This window comes from Podarcis pityusensis (assembly GCF_964106645.2).
Source record: "Podarcis pityusensis genome assembly, chromosome: 1".
NCBI classification, from domain to species: Eukaryota; Metazoa; Chordata; class Lepidosauria; order Squamata; family Lacertidae; genus Podarcis; species Podarcis pityusensis.
The window spans coordinates 134,917,111-134,938,705 of NC_138028.1; the positions used below are offsets into that span (position 1 = coordinate 134,917,111).

The following is a 21,595-nucleotide window of genomic DNA, read 5'->3' on the forward strand; positions in this document are numbered from 1 at the left end:
GGCCAAAGGCAAATCCTTGATTTTGCAAAAGAGGTTGGTTATTTTTTAAACAATTTAGTTTATGTAAAGTGAGGCTTTGAGTTTGAAACTGAGATTTGAGTTTCAAACCAGAAAGAGCAGGGAGTTTTGTAACTTGATAGCCATCTTAGTGCAAGCGCACTCTGTGATTGTTCTGTACTAAGGGTGGGTGGGGTCCAGGCATATACTTGCTTCTGCAAGGAATAATGGCATTACAGTCTCGCCCTGTGCTCTCATACTCATTTTTCTGAAGAAGATAATTGAAAGGTGTCTCATTCAGTATAACGTGTCTTCTAGGCTGTTGTTATTGTGGTTACAACTGACACAAATACTGATGGCATTTTTCTCTGAGATGCCAAGAGGTTGTTACATGGAGCTGTTTGACTTTTCCATGGTACTTAAGCAAGGTGTTGCTGGAGGAGAATGACTTCAGTTGTTTCTCAAAACACCAGGCCACTTAAAGAAATGAGCATCCCACGTGTCTGTTCCTTCTGTAAAATAGGCATGTAAAAATGATAAATGTTTGTGTTTTCCCTCAGACCTTCACCTGTAACCAGAGTGCTGTTGGTGTAAAAGAAATGAAATTCAATTTCTTTTGAAGAAGATGTGTTACAGCATTTAAGGTTAAGTGTACTGAACACTTTGAAGATGCATCTTTTAAGATGCAGTTTTCTTTCCTTCAAAATGAGTATGATGATCTTTTCTTCATAATTCCTTTCTGTCTTTGAACAGCCTGATAGAGCATGGTTTTCAAATATTTCTTGGAACTAAGGCAAATGAGGATTCACAGGTCTCCTTCCCTATGTTTCTTTTTAGCATTGACTTGCTAGTTTCTCAATTACCAGATTGTGGTTGTGGCCACAGAGTTTTAGGGGATTTGGGTGCACTATTCTAGTGTCCTTGAATTGGTAGGGTGTTTTGGCCTGTGCTGATGCTTTGCTGATCCTCAAAAGGTGATTGGGAGGACTGGAGGACTGTGGAAGAGAAATGGTACCTATCTTCTCTCCTGGGGTGTTTCTACCATTGTGCCTGAACATGGAAATGAAAACTTGAATGATAAGACTGAAGATGCCTGTTTGCAAAGCATTGTCAAGGGTGTGTGGGTGTGGGTGTGAGAGAGAGAGAGAGAGAGAGAGATTTTGATTCAGTGTGTTGGACTTCCCTAGCCTGCCCAACCCCCAAAAGCCTGAATGTCCCCTTGTAAATCAGAGCAATTATGCTTTATGACTGCAGAGTTAAGCAACTGCTACTAAACAGTTGCTAGCAGGAAGATGTATTCAGTTCCTTCACTCTCACACATACTTTGACATATCTAGTCACATGTCAGCAATCATACTTGAATGTCAGGAGATACAGCACTAGAAATATAAGCCATTCAAAAACTTGCCTGGTGCTAAATTGCTCAGATGATACACTGATTCACAGTGCCAGCTTAGGTCTGCTATCATAGAATAGTAGAAAACTTGGAATTGAAATAAGCAATCTTGCCACAGAGAGAGGTATTTTCAGGCCCCTACTTTATGACTAGATTTTTATCACAAGCATCTACAGCAGTGTCTGCATAGTCTTGTATAAATAAGTGTGCATCCCTTGTTAGTTGGTACAAAATGGTTGTTGGCCACAAGTTTGCTGGCTGACTGATTTGCACAATTGGGGACTGAATTGTGGCAATAAAATACAAAATAAAATTTCTTGAGTGTTTCTGTCAGTACAAGACAGCATTCTGTCACATCAAAGAGCAGGGGTAGGCAACCTAAGGCCCAATCGCCTTCTCAACCCAGCCCGCAGATGGTCCGGGAATCAGCGTGTTTTTACATGAGTAGCATGTGTCCTTTTATTTAAAATGCATCTCTGGGTTATTTGTGGGTCATAGGAATTCGTTCATTATTATTTTTTCCAAAATATAGTCCGGCCCACCACATGGTCTGAGGGACGGTGGACCAACCCACGACTGAAAAAGGTTGCTGACCCCTGGCAAAGAGTCATGTGCCATCTTAAGGATAAAAAGTAGTTGTAGCTTGAGCTTTTTTGTAAACTGGAACCTACTTTGTGAGAGAGCATTGCCAAAAGCATTGCATGTTTTTCACCTGAGCCCCTGTACCTGCTTGGCTTGGCATTTGGCAAGGCTTGCATAGATCTAGAGGGGGAAAGGATCCCTTTTCAGAACCTCTTGTCTAGCCTTGTTTTTAACTGATTGACTTGTCATCATAAATGAGCAACAAAGGACTTCACCCAGGGGGATGAGCTGCCAGAAGAGTGGTGCCACATTCAGCCTCTCTTCTGACAGCCTGCTGCATTTCTTTGCTGGGTGTGGAAGAAGATCTGTTGTCTTCTCCCTGCCTAGATGAGGGATAGAGCTTTCAAAAGGGCCCACCTGTGGCACCTCATTTCATTTCATCTCTGCTGCGAGCCCCTCCTCTTTGCCCAGCACAGAAACCAAGACGGCTCCTGGTGGAGACATGGAGTGCTATGATGCTGAACCTGCAGTGGGCAAAACTCCCTCTTACACTTCCAGTGTAGAACTCAAGAGGGCTGGAAGTGGAGGAAAGAAAGAAATGCTGCCAGCCTGTTGCATTTCAGTGCTAGATGAGCTGCAGGTGAACCTCCTATGCATCTAGCATAGAAAAACAGTGGACTGGTGGCAGAGGGAGAAAGCAGTCGGTGCTTTTGCCAGGAGACGGATGTGCAGCAGGAGTGTCGTCTTCACACAAATCCACCTCAGGATTGGCAGTGGGATGTGCAAAGGAGGAAGGGAACACTATTTTTTAATTCACCTGCTTTTGATACATAAAAGGCCCTGGAAAAGGAGGGAGGAGTGCCCACCTAATGAGTAAAAAACAGGTTGTTTTTTTTTAAAATTGCTGTAACGTTGGGGAGTTTATTTACAAGGTTGCTTTATTCTTTTAACAAGAATTAGTTTCTTTTGCAAATATTGAATAGCATAACTACTTCTAGTCTCCTAGTTGCAGAAGGCTATGGTTTTTATTCTGTTGCCTAGTTGTTGTGAAGCACGCTGACTTTGCCCTTCACAAATATCTGGCTATGCTGGATTAGGATCTATGCTAAAGCATTCAACGGGGCAGATTATAGCTGAGGTGCACAGCTTGGAAAATCAATATGCTGCTAATGAAAATGCTCTTTCACAGATATCGACTGAAAGTACGGGTAAGCCTTAGCAATCCTCAAATGCCCTCTGTGTGCACATGCTGGCTGTTATAAAAAGAGATATAAGGGGGGGGGGGGAGGGAGAGAAACAGAGAATCCAGAAATAATACCAGGGGCAGGGGAAATAAAGGGTCAGGAGATCCCACTCAGTCTCCCTCTCTCTTTTAGGTTTTGGAAAGGGTAATGCAGGGAACTTGTAGCCCTCCAGACCAACCATTGACCAGTCTAGTTGATGGGCTGATGGGAACTGGAGTCAAAGGTCAGAGGTTACTTATCCCTGGGGTAGTGTGTGGACCCTCTCCCTGCGCTGGATTGGGGTGTTCAGTTGCATTGCCATCATCTGTCTTCCCTAGCACCCAGCCTTGCTCTCCCCTTTTAAATACAATTATTTCTCTGCCCACATGGGGTGTTCCTGAGTAAAGAGAACTCATCTCTTGCTTATGGATAAGCCTTGTCTGGCTGCCCAGCTAGCTGATATTGGGGTATTCATTGATGCTTTGCATAAAATAATCCTGGATTGACTAAACATTCAGCATTTGCCCAACAGTTACAAACTACACGTTCTTAACTCCTTGCATATAAAAATAAATTTTATTCTTTTTTTCCACCTCAACTGATGAAAATATTTTTTATGTTTTATCTTTATTCTCCTCTTTAACATTCTTAACATTAAGAAAATGTGATGAGATATTAACTGAAATGGGTTTTACATGCAGCATTCACTGTGACCAACCTAACACCACAATGTGCAACTTACAAAGCAGAAATGTGTTGTCATGTGTGTCATTCAAACCTCTCTTTAGGACTCTCATATTTTGCTCCCTGATAATTTAACAGTTAGTGGGGGAGCAATCCCATGCACAAGAAACTGGCATAAAGCAAGCCGGTGTAAATTAAACTGGAGTAAAGTTAGACAAGAGCCAAACTCTCTTCAGCAGCAGAGTTGCTGCTCTGCCTGAGTTTGGCGGAGGGAAAACAAGCCTTCATAAGAGTGTTCTGTGCTGGGTTTCTAGGTCACATGACTCAGCTGAAGACCTCACCTCTGGTTCTGCCCACCCACCCACGCCACTGGAGTGCCCCTTTGGCGAGGCTTCAACCTGCCCTGGCTCAGCCAGCTTCAGCCAGGATGAGCAAGTCATGTCAACATACGTACGCTGAGCCAGGGACTTAACGTCAGAAGCAGTCTTTTGTGGTGGAAGTTTTCCTAGGGAAACAGGGCCAGAGGTGCCAGCTTTCAAGGGTGAGGGCAGGGGCACCAATATCATGTACCTGAGCATCATGCCACCCTCCCTCCCTTCCTCCTCCTCCTCTATTCCAGGAGAAACTTCCAGGGCTTTGTGAAGGAGGCGCCAGACTTTAATACTTTAATACTCCAATTTACTGGGAACATTCAGGGGACTATCCTAGTCCCTCTAGTTCACTGACCACACACCGCTGGCCAATAGAGAGTCCATTGAGCTCCATTGCATCCTGCGTTGCTCATCTCAGAAGCTCTTGCCATAGGATTGTCCCCAGAACATTCTATGCGTACCATCATACCATTCAGGGCATCTTGCAGAGTTTTACGAAAAGAGACAGGTGCCTGCCCCCAAGAAGCTCCAGTGTGAAAGACAAGATATAAAGTTATCCTTCTAGGTTTATTTTTGGTAACTTCCGCCCTGATACATCAAGAAACATGTACACTTTATATTTCCCCTGTGGACCACCACACCCTTTCTTGAACCTTGTAGAACCTAACCCTGCAAGAGGCAGGCCAGTCCCAATTGGGTCTCCATAGCTAGGCTGCAGAGGTGGGCTCATTGGGGATGAAGACGGGACGGACCTTTTTGGCTCCATGGATCTGCCTTGTGGGCCAAAGTGGATGGGGTGGCAGGTGTGCCCTACCGGTCTAAATCCCTTTTGTTCCCATCACAGTGGCTCTGGGTTTAAAATAGCACAAACATAAGTGCACTGCCTTGTGTACCTTTTGGCTGAACTTGGGCCTAAATGCATAGAGAAATTTAATACTAAATTAGCAAGTGCTGAGAAGGGGAGCCTCTTTATTCTCTCTGAGGTTTAAATAAGATTGTTAACATTGCAAGTCTGCTGTTGTAATCGATCCTATAGGTTTGGCATTTATAGCTATATTCTCTCCTAAAGTGTACAATGAGAACAGATGGTTCACCTACGTATTTTCTCACCTCAACATGATCTTTGGAATGTTTTGATGGTTTTATAATGCCATGTTTTCTCCTTTTCCTCCCAATTGCCATTTTCTGTCTTGTTTTTGTGAGCCTGCTTTTGATTTCTGTACAGTGGCTAGCATATTTTAGGCACTTTTATCAATGATAAAGGATAGTGATGACAGTTTTACTCTTTTGAATGCCATTCACTTATTGTTACATCTGTTTGATTTTTCAGGTGAAGATGAAAAGGTACTTTTGCCTAAGAAAGAAAAAATGAAGCTGCGAAAGGAGAGGTGGTTGCAAAGTAAGTATTTTTTTTAATGAATCCTGTTTTCACAGAAGACAGCTAACTCTTCAATGCTTAGACTTTTACCTAAGAATATTCTGTGCAGTAGGCAAGCACCTGAAAATCTATATAGGAATCCACCTGACCGGAAGCAGTTTCAGATGCTCCCTGAAGCTCTGTTGGCTGATTGCTCAAGTAATTGATAAGTTCAGCAGATGGCACTCATAATACTCACAGTTCTTCTAACTTTGCTGAATTATCTAACAAGTAATAGATTATCAAAACTCATGTACAATATTTTAAAAACAGGGTTAGACAATCCAAAGTGAATGTTATTTCCATACTTACAAGCACTAGGAGCCAGAGAAATAACTATATGTTACATGAAAAGTGGTTACATATAAACTCAACGGTTGCGAATTTTGAAGTCACTTCCCATGGAAGTGAGAAGGGAAAAGTAAATGTGCTCATAGAGCTGTGGACAGCCTTTCTCTATGGGTCACTGTATGCTCATTTCACTTTTAGTGGCTAAATTTCCAAGGGTGGCGGTGTTGAGGAACAGGAGAATTCATGTAAGCATGGATAGAGAAAAGCCACCCACATGACACACACACACACACAATATTAAAAAAGAAAGTTTACTACCCCAGCCTTCTCCCTCCCAACTTCTCTTCTTCCCCAATCTTAATCCGCCTATAATATTTGGGTCTCACGTTGAATAAAACTGATCTGTAGAAAAGATTCTATGAACAGAAAACTTAGACACTGTATGTACTTTTGTAATTCAATAAAATCTAAATAATAATAATAATAGTAACAACAACAAAAATTAGTCAGAACCTGGTTTACACATGACTAATGACTGCATGAGAATTTTAAATAAGTTCATAGGAGACTTGTTCAGATCTTGCAGGATGAGATTAAGAATAGGCCTCTGGCTTGCATGCTTTTTCCTCCGCTTTCTTCAGCTCAGGAATGAATTATGGAACTAGTCAATCCCATGTTTCTCTCCCAGTGGGCTTATTACATCTCTACCCCACTTTCCTTCTTTGTTGAGCAAAGATAGCTCAGCCTTAACCTTGTCATACATGAGGATACCTTGGGTTCATGGTGGGGAAATGAGGACACAGGAAAAAATTATAGAATAAAAGGCAAAATCCTCCCTGTTCTGCTCTGTGGTGAGACTGTCTTTTGCAAGGTTCAGGCTGAATACTCACAGAGGGTAAAGCTCTGGAGTTGCTTCCGCAGCAGCCAGACTTAGGCCAATCCCTTTATAAAAGCGGCACCTGTATTCCAATTGCAAGCTCTGCCTTTACTGAAAGGCGCCTCTTCACCTGCAGTCTCTTAATCCTATGAGGCCGGGGAAATTGGTCACATGGATGCTTCTGAAGGAGGGTCCTCTGAGATGTAGTTCTCTTGTCACAGATACTTTAGTTGATTGCAGGGGGTTGGACTTGATGGCGCTTCCAACTCTCCAATTCTCTGATTCTAAGCCTTGGCTTCCATTGTAGAAGTGTTTCTGCCCTCGCTTGCAGTTCTTTTTCTGATTCAGCGTCTCCAGCCTTCATCCCTTGAAGAAGGTGAATCTGCCTCCAGGGCCATGACACCTCCTTCGATTTGATTGAAAAGTAAAAATTGGATATTCTCACAGGTGCGGAAAGAAACCTGTGAAAACTGCATTATTAGGCCCACATGAATAATGTTTCCTGTTGTATAATAACAGGGTATTCACTTGAAGGAATTTAATTAGACATTTGGTAATGATATATGTTTTTACTTCAACAGTAACTTGTCTATAAAGAAGATAATGTTTTCCTAGTATACAGTAAATTTCACTTATACAGAAAATTGTTGTAAGATTTAATCACTTGACTATTGAATATATTTTTGGTATCTTCAAAAGTATTTTGGGATTAGTTTGCTTTCTGCCCAATTTCTTTTTTGAAGAGGAGATGTAGATGTCTTTTGCCCTCCCCTTTTTTGTTTGCCAGCTGGGAACTGAAGTTCTGCCTAATGGCATAATAGAAATTATTCAGGTTATATTCTATTCCAAGCAGTCGTAAATCATATCAAACTAAAGCAAAAAAAGATGCAGTTTCAGCCACTAGAATCACAGGTAGAATGGCTCTGCCCTTAGAAAGATTTCATAAGAAAAGAATTCAGAATCAGGTATGTCTAAGCCTCATTTCTGGAAACCTTTGAAGTACCGCAACTTCATAGTACTGGACCAGAAACGGGTACTGGCAATGAGAATGCATGTGCTCTCCAGCCAAGAGAGCCCATCCGAGGTGAAGTATACACATCCACATTTGTCACAAGCATCTGAAAAGGCAAACGTTAACAGGACAGCCAAAAGAACCAAGGATATTGTAAATTCCAGCTCCAAAGAGTCCAATGAAGGGCTGAAGAGATCTAACCACAGTGAAAGGATTGTATCTTCTGAATCACTTCTGAATCCGTAGAATCTATTCTTACTTTCCGAGCTGAACCATTCATACTAAGGAGATCAGAGGGACACTGTGACCTCTTTGAATCTACATAATAGTGGGTTCAAAATGGGCACATTTGGCTTAACCATCCCCTTCCCTCTCTCGTTACAGCAGAACGGGTAAAGTTCATTAACTCCTGGTTTTATGCTGTGCACTTAGGTAAATTATACCGGATCTTACATCTGAGTGAGCCTGGAAAGCTCCCTTTGGTGCTCCGATGCCGTGCGATTCCTTTTGTTCAGTTCTGTAAGCCCCAACCCTGGCTGACTGAATATTTCCAGTGACCAGGCTGGGTCACCTCATTCCTCCCTCTCCTATTTCACTCTAGCATTGTGGCAGAAATAATGAAACATAGAAACATAGAATCATAGAGCTGGAAGAGACCACAAGGGCCATCGAGTCCAACCCCCTGCCAAGCAGGAAACACCATCAGAGCACTCCTGACATATGGTTGTCAAGCCTCTGCTTAAAGACCTCCAAAGAAGGAGACTCCACCACACTCCTTGGCAGCAAATTCCACTGTCGAACAGCTCTTACTGTCAGGAAGTTCTTCCTAATGTTTAGGTGGAATCTTCTTTCTTGTAGTTTGGATCCATTGCTCCGTGTCCGCTTCTCTGGAGCAGCAGAAAACAACCTTTCTCCCTCCTCTATGTGACATCCTTTTATATATTTGAACATGGCTATCATATCACCCCTTAACCTCCTCTTCTCCAGGCTAAACATGCCCAGCTCCCTTAGCCGTTCCTCATAAGGCATCGTTTCCAGGCCTTTGACCATTTTGGTTGCCCTCCTCTGGACACGTTCCAGTTTGTCAGTGTCCTTCTTGAACTGTGGTGCCCAGAACTGGACACAGTACTCCAGGTGAGGTCTGACCAGAGCAGAATACAGTGGCAGTATTACTTCCCTTGATCTAGATGCTATACTCCTTTGATGCAGCCCAGAATTGCATTGGCTTTTTTAGCTGCCGCGTCACACTGTTGGCTCATGTCAAGTTTGTGGTCAACCAAGACTCCTAGATCCTTTTCACATGTTATTGCCCCAAATAATATTTCAGCTCGTAATTAGTCACTATGGATAGTTACCCTCATGGGTCAAGCAAAATATTTTTTCCTAAAGAAAGAACTATGACAGGACCCTGTAGTTAATAAAAATGGACTTGAAACAGACTTCTCAGACATAAGACTTTAAAAGTGGTAAAGACATTTTAAAGATTCAATTAACAGAATTTAAAGTATACTCCATGGGTAGGCAAACTAAGGCCCAGGGCCCAATCGCCTTCTAAATCCGGCCCGCGAACGGTCCGGGAATCAACGTGTTTTTACCTGAGTAGAATGTGTCCTTTTATTTAAAATGCATCTCTGGGTTATTTGAGGGGCATAGGAATTCGTTCACCCCCCCCCATATAGTCCGGCCCCCACAAGGTCTGAGGGACAGTGGACCGGCCCCCTGCTGTAAAAGTTTGCTGACCCCTGGATACTCGCTTAACAATTGTTTCTCCTTCCTGCCCCTGTTTCTCAGAAATAGAAAATATCAAGCTAGCAAAACAACAACAAAAAGCAGAAGCAAAGCGAAAAGCTACCCCAGTAGTTGGAGATCTGCATCCTCTGATGGACGCTCTGCCTGAGCTCTCAGACATGGTAGCTGCCAGCAAGTTCTGCAGACATCCTAAAACGTAAGTTAAGTGCTGCACACACAATTTAGGTAAGCTGAGGTGTTAAACAGACTTTGAAATTGGAACACTTGCTTGTTAAATTGGGGTTTAAAAGCATGAAGTTATTTTCCATCTAATTTTTTATATTCATTAGGGTTATAGAAATATGGCCATTATATACAGTGGTACCTTGGTTCTCAAATTTAATCCGTTCCGGGAGATTGTTTGACTCCCGAAACAGTTCGAAAACCAAGGCGCGGCTTCGGATTGGCTGCAGGTTTGTGGCATTCGGGAGCCAAAACGTATGAGTACCAAGGCATTCGAAAACCAAGGTACGACTCTATAGCAAAGTAAATCCTGGTAGAGACCTTCCATTCCAGTTTTTACTAGCTGCCACTGAAAGTCCTTGTGGTTGATTTCTTGCATCATTTGAGAATATTTTCTTATTTGAATAGTCATGTTAACTGCCCTAGGAAGCAATGGAAACCTTTGAAGGTAAAGGAGAAAGGAAAATTAGTTATGATGATAAGCATGTGCAGACCAGGATTTTCAATAACTGAGCACTGAAGGTAAACATAATGCTTAGAAAATATTTGCAAGTCAGTGCCAAGTGGGTACAATGAAGTTGCTCTACATCCACACAATATTTTCATTAAAAGTTCACATGCTCATGATCTTGTCTCGGAGCAGGAGTTCCACTGACCTCTCAGTTCCCAATTCTTTTTACTTCATAAATAGGGGCTAAAATTAAATTCTCGACACAGATGCATGTTTCTTAAGAACATATTTTATTGTAAGCTTTAGAACTGGCATGCGAGAGGCTTTTGCCTTCCTGGTGTTGTGCTCCATCAGCCTTAGAGAGCTTGCTCAATGATCAGGGATGGTGGGAATATCTGGAATGACACAGGTTCCTCAGCCCTGTTCTAAAATGTCTTGTCGTCAGACTTGGTTTAGGCATTTAGCCTTTCTGGAGTCTTCAGTTGTGTGGCTGTTGTGACTCTTGAATAGACACTCTGTCCAGCAATCCTGTGTATATCTATAGAGGAGTCTTTCCCACTGGGCTCAGCAGAACTTCCCCGCTTGAAAAGATGTTTAGGACTGCTGCCCAAAGCACTGTTAGCATGGGAAAGTCTTTCTTCCTTTGATTTACCACAGAATAAGGCATTTTAGTATTGACATTTTCAGAAATGTGGCCTTATTCAGTGGTTGTGTGAATTCACTTATGTTTTTTGATAGCTTGATATCCAGTGGAACAATTTTCAGAATACTTTCAAATCTAATGGATTGTTGCTTACAATTTACAGCTGTCTGAGTTATTTTGTTTATATCCCCTCTCATTTGCTTTCCTGATTAAAACTTATTTTGAATAGGATAGGTTCTTATTTTTGGTTATTTGTTATACTTTTCATTACAATGTTAATATTAGAAAAATGCTATGTTAATACTTAAAAAGAAGAATGAGAAAACAAGAAAAAATGTACATCAACATAATACAGAAAAACATGTAGCAGCACCTTGTCTTCAAAGTTATTGTTTGATAAATGTATAAACAAAGACTGTCTCTCAGAAAACCTAGCAACTGGTTTCCTAAAATAACTCATTTTTGAGATGTCAACTTACACCAAAAAAAGTTTGCTTGTTTTTTGTCTGCTTTGTGTTGGATTCCCTCTGGGAATTGTGTTACGGTTGGCTAACTTCAAAACACTTCAGATGCTTTAAGCCAGTAGATCCAGGGTATTGTAATTTATTTTTATTTATTGCATTTATATCTTGCCGTTTTCTCCAAGGATCTCAAAGTGCCACACATGTTTCTTCCCCACGACAGTAACTGGCTTAAGGCCACCCAGGGAGTTCCTGGCCAAGAGGGGATTTAAAGCCTGGTCCCTCGGGTCACAGTCCAACACATTAAGCACTACCCCACATGGGCTCAGGGCAGGAGACCTCTTTCAACTTGAGGGCCACATTCCCTGCTGGTCAACCTTGCAGGGGCCGCATGCCTGTGGGGGTGGGGCCAGAGGCAAAACATCAGCTTTGCACAGGAGGCGAAATGCTTCCGTTGCAGTTCAGAGACACATTCCAGGCAGCTGAAACCCCCAGGCAGGAGTGGCCAGAGGGTGTGGGACTGAGGGGGCAATCTGGCCTTGGGAGAGTTCCCAGGGTCAGATAGAGAAGCCTGGACAGCCAAGTTGACCCCTAAGCCGGAGAGTCCTCGCCCCTGTGGTGGGGACTTTTAAGAACGGCAGCAATCCTTCCTCTAATGTGCATTTGACGTATGTTATTCCAGCCATGTGCAGCTGAAGGCAGGCCGGTTAAAACTGTGCAAGTCAAGCTCCAAGCAAGGCAGGGGAGCTGGAAAGCTCTTTTTGCACTGGGCAACCCAAGCAGACCTGGTGGAAAAACATTTCTCAAGCTTTTGGCCTTGCTTGGAGCTTGACTTGCGCAGTTTTAACCAGCCTGTCTTCAGCTGCGCATAATAATAATAATAATAATAATAATAATAATAATAATAATTTTATTTATATCCCGCCCTCCCCAGCCGAAGCCGGGCTCAGAGCGGCTAACATCAAATGTATAACACATTAACATAAAATCAGACAATCAATTAAAATACATCCTCAAATCAGATCAGGATCAGAATAAAATCCAATCAGATGGCAACGCCGCATGCCTGCTCTGGGTGTGCTGAGAATGCTCTCTGTGTCCCTCACCCACTAGTCGGGGGGGGGGGGCCACCAAGGAGCATGACAGGAACACTACAGGTTTTATTTTTCAAAGGATGGGGACTCTCCCCCCCCTTTCAGATTGACACAAACCCTATTCAGTTTCTCAAGGATGCTCCAGAAATGATTGTGCTAAACAGTCATGAAAAGGAATGAACTTCAGAATGAAATGGTCAGAATCATTTTAATGTGGGCAAGGGTGGGGAAAGATGTTTAAGGTTCATAACCAAGCCCAGAGGATCAAATAAAAGTTCTACATTCCACATTGAATTCTTTTATTTAGAAGCAGCTACTTGTTAGTTCAAAGTCTAGAAAATGGTTGCTGCTCCTTCTTGTAGTAAATCCACTTTGCAGTTGTAAATCCACTTTGTAGTTCCTCCTTTGTGCAGGGGCTGTTCTGGTTGCTCACAGTCTGAATCTGTTGCATGTGCTATTTAATCAGCACAAATTTTTAGAGGATTACAGTTATTGCATAAATGAGGAATTATACTCCCAATGATTTGTCAGCTTTTAGTCATAGAAGATCAGATTCTCCAGAAATGTGATCCCCTGCTGGGGATAAGTGCATTCAATTGAGGTTTTATTCTGATTTATAATGAATGAAGTCTGCAACATGTAATGAAACTATGGATGCCTTTCATGATGAATAAATAAAATTGAGGAGGCGGGCATCCCAGCAGCACATCACAGGCACTTGAGGCAAGTTTCCACAAGTGGCACAGACATCTGTATATGGGAATAAGTCTTATTTCTTGGATTAGTTACAGGTCACATGCATTTGATCTCAAAGAGAACTTTGGTTTAACCTGAAGTCTGATAATACATTGATTCAAATCTGTAATGAGAAGCTTAGAGAGTGGTCTTAATATAGTCTTATTCAGGAATAACGTGTTTCACCTGGGATTACTTCACTAGGAACTGATGTTTTATGTTTCTAGAAGTAACGAGAGCAGTGTAATTTGCTTTGAAGGTTTGGAGCAAGGGGCTGCCGGGCTGCAGATTTTCTGTTGTCTCTTCAGCAATTGTAGGCCGTTTTCTCCTGGGTGATGTGCTGGCTTCCTCAGAGCCTTCTCTTGCTGCAGAGCCATCCCAGAGCATACCTTGCGGGGGGAGGGGCGATGGCAGCCCCCAATTTTGGAGATGCCAGTTTTCTTTCCCATATATTGGAGCTGTAAGTTCTCAGGGGAGGATTTCATCTCAGCACTATTTTAATATAGACATTTTTTTAAATCATCAGACAGTAGTTTTGACAGGTTTGTGCTAGATCATGAAAGAATGCAGTTAATCACTAAAGTATGTATTTATAACAGTGAGTAACAAAGCAGAAGACACAACATTCTCAGGGCGAATTATTTTGGCTTCTGTTGCTCTGACATGAATCAAAGGGTGCTGCTGCTGCAACCTTGGCAGAAGCCAAAATGTTTTGTTGTAATAATTTAACATCTACTTTGTTAGCTGCTGTAGTTTATGAGAGAGAAATAGCAAATTCAGAGTTTGTAGAAGGCCAAAAAGTCCTTTGAAAAACCTCAAAAGTCTCTGTGGCCACAGAATGCTAGGTAAGTGCGGGGGGTGGGGTTTGAGAAGGGAAGGGGCCTGGAGTGGCTGGAAGGCCAATCTGAAGGTGCTGCACACGGCACCGTTTTTGGCAGGTCTTTGGTGTCAATACTGTTCTCAATTAATACTTAGTTTTTGTTTTCTTCAGCCCAGCAAAGAAGATGCTGCTGACTAACTTCTGTCAGATGAAATCAACCCAGAAACGCCAAGTCTTGTAAGTAATGGTGGGACAGTCGCAAGAAGCCCTTCTGGGCAGCAAAGTCAAAACCTATCTTGCCTTAAAATAGAAGAAGATGCAATAAGGGCCAGTGATGTGGCTCTTCTTCCCCATGGTGTCGTGAAGTCATGCTCCTCTGCGCAACCAGCAGCAGAAACAAACTCTGCAGTAGCAGCATGGACACCATCCCATAATTTCCGAGGAACTCTGCTGCCATCTAACCATCCCAGCATCCCATGTTGGTGCCTTCAATGCATGGCAAAATGTGTGGGGTTGCTCTTGCTCTCTCCCCCCCTTCTTTCTCCAGATAGGCGACTGCACATCCCCCATCCAAGGCCTCCCATCCTAAGCAAGTGAAAATTAAACCCCACAGAGGGCACTTCATTACAGAAGCAATTTCATATTGCTCCTGCTAAACTTCTCTGCTGATGATCAGGGCCTCTAAATCATAGCTCCCCTTTTGAAAACAGCAGCTGAAGTGACACCATGGTCTCTTGCTGGGTGATGGGATGTCATCTGCTTCTTCAGGACCTTCCGTGCCTTTAGACGTCGGACTGAGTGAGTCCCTCCTGCTGTGCTTTTGCAGAAGCAAGAGGTTTGGGCAAGTCCATTTGTCCTTGGGAAGTTCTCAGTCTGTGTCTCACTGATCTGATGACTCACTTGCCGGGGGCCAAGGGCTCTGCTGCATAAGTGGGCTTTGCTAATGCAAAATTTGGCAATTTGCCTTGTTCCTCTTGGGTATTTTTGTTCACTGATTGCAGGGGATAGGGGTGGGCACTTCCTAAGAATTTAGCCAAGGCAGCGCCAATATCCTGTTCTCTTCTCCCCCCTCCCTCTTCTGGCAGAGTTCTGTAACCTTAGTTCTGTTTGTGCCAGAGAAAAGTTGACAGGTCAGGAAAATGATTGTACTCACCGACGCAACACCATCCTGTTTATCCAAAGCAGCTAATTTGGGAAATGATAATGTTATGCATGCAAGAGGAATAAAGGCTAAAATGTTAACTGAAAAAGACAAGGCATTCCAGGTCCCTGAAACGAGGGCTATGTTCATAAACTTTTATTGCACTAGCCAAAGGCCAGGGCATCAGTGGGGGTATGTACCAACCACAAAAGTTGGTTCAGACCTAAATTTGGTTCTTTGGAATGAGTAAAAAAGGAATCATGTTCTCCCTTGATGTTTTGTGAACAAATGTTCTGAAAATCGCATACATAAGAGAGCTTACCTTATCACCGGATAAGAAAACTGGCAAACTGCCGTGAAATATGCCCACCATTTTTTGTGGAGGTGAGGGGACTTTCCAGGTAAAATCAGTTCCTCTGATGACAACTTTGCCCTGTTAGTCACAACGATCTCTCACATAACTCTCCCAGCGCAGGTGTTTCTTCTTCCTTCCCTCAGCATTCCACCCTGGCGTTTTCCTTAGATGATAAGCTTAGTTCCGCTTTTAGCATATGCTTGTCCGCAGTCACTTTTTGACATCTGAATTGCCAAGCCCCACAAAGTGCTTCAAGGGTTCCAGATCCGACTTCACCTCCAACAAGCCCCAAAACTTTTTGAGGTGCCAAACTTCATCTTGGATTCAGGATTTGTCTGAATTCAGTGCACACCCCTGCTGGATAGCACATATACTCCTTGTGAGGCTTGCAGAATTACAGAACTGCCCTTAGCTTCAGTAGAGCTGCCCAGTAGTGTTGTTTGCATAAACACATGTAGCAACTGTACGCCAGCTAAACTCCATTGTGCTTGGCTAATATAACTTGGATTCTTGCAAATTCAAGCGAGATATTATAATGAGAGCACTGGAGGTAAGATTGTGTTTCAAATAAATCCGGAGAGCTCTTCTGCTCAGAGGGCCCCATATTTCCTCTCTCTCCCCCCCCCCCCCTTTTAAAGTTTAAAACATTAAGCTTTTCTTGGCTTATAAGGCAGTTAAGCACACTGCAGAGCCCAGAGCTGATAAGACCCTAGCCAAGACCATCTTCATTTCCCTGTAAATTAACAAATGCACATTTTGGGCAATCCTTTAAATTTATCGCTACACTTTTGCTCTATGAAGAATGCTATTGCCAGATACAGTGGTACCTTGGTTTGCAAACAGTCTGGTTTGCATACATTTTAGATTACAAACATGTCAAACCCAGAAGTGCGTGTCCTGGTTTGCAAACTTTTTTTGGAATACAACCCCCTTTTTTTGGGATTACGAACAAAAATTTTTTGGAGGCCCCATTGGCGAAAGAGCGCCTTGGGTTACAACCTGTTTTGGTTTACAAATGGACCTCCGGAACGGATTCTGGTTGTAAACCAAGGTACCACTGTACATGACACACTCCTGATTTTATTTTACTTTTCTCAAGCCACCCTAGAAGCAAAGCCCTGGTTTACAGTCTTTCATCAAGTAATTCACATTCAAAGGAATAGGATGAAAGGTCCTATTTGTGAACTCCTGGTTCTGTGCTCTGCACAGCTTCAAGGAAAGGGCTCTGTCTAATTGAACTCAGACTGTAGTGGGTATGTTATGCTATTCCCATAGAATAAGTTTGAGCCGTTCAAGGAATATGGAAGACACACTTGGATATGAGCATCTTCAGGTGTTGAGAGTCCTGCTGTTTGCACATGACTCTTCCTCGTGAGCTCTCTTACACTGACCCCCACAATTCACACAGCAGATGTGCCTAGATGACACCCTCCAGTTTATGCCTTTTTGTTCCCTGGGGTGCGCTAGAAGTTTAGTCAGAGCCAGGTTAGGTTAGCCCCACCTGAATACAGTGAGTTACTTCACTCAAGGACTGGTAGTACAGTGGTACCTCAGACGTCGAATGGAATCTGTTCCGGAAGTCCGTTTGACTTCCAAAACATTCGGAAACCAAGGCGCAGCTTCCAATTGGCTGCAGGAGGCCCCTGCAGCCAATCAGAAGCCGCGTCGGATGTTTGGGTTCCAAAGAATGTTTGCAAACCGTGGCGTTTGGGAGCCAAAAGGTTCAACTAGCAAGGCATTCGGGATCCAAGGTACAACTGTACTTTTAACTTGCCTCTTGTAATGCTAGCCTATCATCTGATGCATTTTCTCCCTTTTTTCTAGGATGCAGGAGGTAGCACAGTTCCACAAGACTATATCGGATCCTTTGTTCAAAGCTAGCCCTTTGACAGTCCTTGGTGAGCATCTTTCCAAAAGACTGCAGCTGGAGAGGGAGGGAAAGCCATTCTGACCTCATTGCTGGGACTGTTTGAGAGCACAAGAGATTGGATTCTCGCAGACACACTGCATGATGACCTTACATGCCCAGTATGCCAGCATAACTTGCAAGAGTCCACAGGATTATGACATTCAGTGACCTTGTTTTCCGCCAACAGAAATAAGGCTGCCAAGACTGATGATTGCCAGTACTAGCTGCAAAGCTGTCTGCTGTTTTGCTAGAAGCTCTGGGGGATTGTTCTCGATTCCCACTCTGTGCTATATCACGCACCAAATGTTGTTTCTCTTTTCTTTCCATAGTTCCTATGAAGTATAACATCCTCTCCTCTAGGAGTAATGCAGCATTTGCATCATTCTCCTGAAATTATATTTAATAGAGATTAAGTCTGCTCCTGTTTCCATTCAACTGAAAAATATCTGTTCTTGTTAGTTTTTGATACTGATTTGGCAGGTGCACGATGTAAAGTTTAGTTTTTCTACATAATAAATATTTCCCCCCGTAGTATGATGTTGTAAGATAGCAATAATAAAGGGAATACCATCCTAATTTTTCAAATGAAAAATGATGAGTAGTGAAACTGACACGGGGACAAATAGAAGAAGATGCCTTCACCCTGGTATGGTTCCCATTTATCACATACCTACTCCAACAAGACAACAAAAAGAATCTGCTGTCAGTATACAAATCAATCTGGCTAACCTGACCGCAAAACCCACACACTCACACACAAAACCATATCTCACTACAGACAACCAAAGACAACCAACCATACCTAGGCCACCCCAACCTCTCACCACCAAGGAAATACAACAAGCGAATAGTAAGAACCCACACAAGTGACACTATCACAAAACCCCACACATACACTAAGTGGAAGAATAGAAGCATTGCCACCCGACACCACCCCACTCCACTCCACTCACCAATCCCCCCTTTCCCCCTCTTTCCTTCCTAACCTAACACTAATGTCTCACAACAAATGAAACTGATCTGTAGAAAACACAACTTGAAAAAAGACAATGTACACATTTTTGTAAACTAAGAAATCTTTAATAGTTTTTTTAAAAAACAAAACTGGAGAGTGTGTTGTGGTACAGCGGCACTTGACCATCCAAGCTGTGCTAATGGTAAAAGAATAACTTGGGTGGGGGAGCTTTACTCCTGCAAGCTCATCCACCCAGGTATTTTTAATGCAAGCCAAAGTTGGCATCCTCCTCAAGGACAAAGTCCTGGAAAAAAATCAGTTTTTCACACAGACATAGCATTCAGCTAAAGCACCACCAGATTTGATTTGATTTCTTTTTGGCAGAGCAGCCAGGTTTGCTTTGGCTGGGAGGAAGAACATGAAGGGGGAGCACAATGTACAGTCCCATCTTCATTAACCCCTTAGGGTGCCAGTCCATGAAACTTGGTTTTATTATTATTATTAGTTATTCAGATATACCACTAGTTTTGGCTACAGTATATTGTCAAACAAATAATCATTCTTATCTGAACACAAACTGTAAAGCATTTAATAAATTCTTAACACAAAACAAACCACAGGTGTGTAGTACCTTGGAAAATTATACTTAGGGCACATCATCCAAATTCAGTAATCATAATTGAAATCAAAATCAGAATCATAAAACCCCACCATGCCAACATGTCACTTGTATTTGAGTAAATAGCACATGTATGACTTGGCTTCTTGAAAATGAAATCTGTAGACGATGTCAAGAAAGGAAAGCCAAATGGCTCAATATCTGCTTTGGTTCACCTTTCCTTAAATCAAGGGTGTACAACATGTGGCCCTCCAGATGTTGAGAACTCTAGCTCCCATCTTCCTTGACCATTGGCCAGCCTGGATGGGGCTGATGGGAGTTGGAGTCCAACAATGTCTGCAAGGCACCAGATTGGCTGTCCCTGCCTTAAGATGTCAGCCAAATTGCAAAGCCAGGTAAATCAGGATGGTGAAGCAAAGAATTTGGCTAAAGGTCTCAATTCCTCAAGGAGGTAACAAATGTTTGAGATACTACAGAAGGGCAATTCATTGGATTAAGAATTAAAAATAAGACCTGTGACAATAAAAAGGAAAATTAAAAATAAGGGATAAATCTACCTTTTGGAATTATTTGCAGCAGAAGGTATTGTTACTAAAAGCAAATAGGGCAAGAATAAAATTATTCATTTATTCATATAATTAATATCCTGTCTCTCAGAAAAGAGCAGCAAACATCTCTGTGATAAAAATGCATTTTTTTAAAAAAAACAAAAACTTAAAACATTTTAAAACTGTTTAAAACATTTTAAACAAGTATAATAAATGAGTAAGTTATAATGTCAAAACAATGCAAAAATTTAAGCCAGAGCACTATTGGGGGGGGGGGGGGGAGAGAATGGAGGCATCTCATTCCCATGTTTGACAATATATTATCAGGGTGGTATGTGAAAACATTGAATGACGTGGTTCACTCTAGACAAAGTGACCAGATTGGAGGAACAAGATCTATCCACACCATAAATATATCCTTTGGTATTAGACCACAGGAGATCCGAGGGCATGGGGTATTTATAAATGTAAATTAAGCCCTGGTGTGTCACCTTGCACAGCAATTTATTATAACAAAGAATGGGAAGAAAAGCAGTTCTTGGGGGACATACTAATCTGGGAAGCCCAAAGTCAGAGATCAGAAATTTATTGAGCAACGGTCTAATAAGGAGTTACCGGTAGATTGTTACTGAAACAATCCCCTTCTTTCAGTACCTACAAATTCTACATTTAGACATCCCTATTGTTTTTTTCAGTGTCTCGATTGAGCAACAATGTTAAAAGGTGGTCCAGGGAATAAAAGTGAATGCTATAACCCTAAGGAAATGCCATCAACACACAGTCTTACCACCACATTGTTAAGATTTTGTTGGTGTTAATGGTGATGTTGTTTAAAGTCATAGCATCCAATCTTATTTAAGCACCCTGGCAAATATTATTTTAAATGAATGACTTGGTTTTTGTGTAGGTCAGATTGGAAGTAAAGATTGTCCTCAGGGCCAGCCCCAGACATAGATCCCAACCCAGAAGCACTTGCAGAAGAGTGTGTCATGCCTGTCCCTCTCCAGCGCATGCCTGCCACGCTGCCCCCTGAGGACCCCAGCTCAGCAGCCCTAGCAGAGCCACCGTCTCGCCTGCTCCATCAACAGCAATGCCTGGGAAAGCAGGTGGGCTCCTTCCACAAAGGCGGAGCTAGTCGCTGAGACAGAGCGGCAGCTACTGAAAAATAATGTTTTGGGCTCTGCTCTTATCAAGTCTTCTAGCTGAGCGCTGCGTGGAGCTGTCCAGGCCGGCACTGAAGCCTGCCTTTTCCTCTGCACTCATGAGGCTGTGGCTCAAAACACAACACCAGGTGTCTTCCTCTCCGGAGCAAGTAGCTCCCTCATAAGAGTCAGAGATTATGTGTATCTAGAGTCAAGTGGCCCATGCTGAGCCCTTGCTGGTCAGGTACGAACTAAACGGAGTAAAACAGCTGTTCCCAGTCTCTTTTCTGAGCAAACTGACATCATCATCATCATCATCCAATGATCCCAGGTCAGTTCAACTATGATATGTAATATGTAATGAAGGTGCCAGGAGGGAGCCACTGCAGAAAAGGCCTGTTGTCGTGTTGCCAAGGCATCATGGCATGGACACTGTGGAAACCAACCCTGCATCATTAGGGTTTTTGTGATAAAGTGCAAGACTATTATGGTATGCAATAGCCCTCCTGATGAGATGGTATCTGCAAAAGGCCATCAACTGGGTATATAAAGGATGACACAATCTTTCCGGTGTCTTGGTCTTGAGCTGTTTAGGGCTTTATACCCCAAAGCCAGCACATAGGACATAGTCAATGCAGTTCTTTCACCCGCGGGGTAATGTGTTGGCGATACCCTGCCCCAATGAGCAGCCACATTTTGCACCATCTGCAGTTTCTGGATGGACCTCAAGCGAGTCCCACAGAGTGCACCACTGTAATCCAGCCTGGAGCTTAAATCTCATGGACAACCGTAGACAGGCAACTTCTTGGGAGGAAATGGCAGAATGGATATTGACTGCTGGTGCTCTTGCCAGCAGAAATAATTATGCAGTGATGAGAGGTTATCAAGATATCTTGATTGC

At 42.8% G+C, this 21,595-nt stretch overlaps 1 protein-coding gene across 4 annotated transcripts in view; it reads left to right on the plus strand.

Annotated features, from left to right (window-relative positions):
• Nucleotides 1-18,999, plus strand: part of SLX9 (SLX9 ribosome biogenesis factor) — a gene marked incomplete at its 5' end in the record, with an annotated part of 36,190 nt that extends 17,191 nt beyond the window's left edge. For all 4 annotated transcript variants that reach the window (XM_081019335.1, XM_081019337.1, XM_081019334.1 and 1 more), the window contains 4 exons: nt 5,584-5,652; nt 9,642-9,795; nt 14,197-14,262; nt 17,346-18,999. In XM_081019335.1, the coding sequence (XP_080875461.1) occupies nt 5,584-5,652; nt 9,642-9,795; nt 14,197-14,262; nt 17,346-17,472 (416 nt within the window). In that variant the 3' untranslated portion in view covers nt 17,473-18,999. The remainder of the gene's footprint in view (nt 1-5,583; nt 5,653-9,641; nt 9,796-14,196; nt 14,263-17,345) is intronic.
• Nucleotides 19,000-21,595: the final 2,596 nt, after the last annotated feature.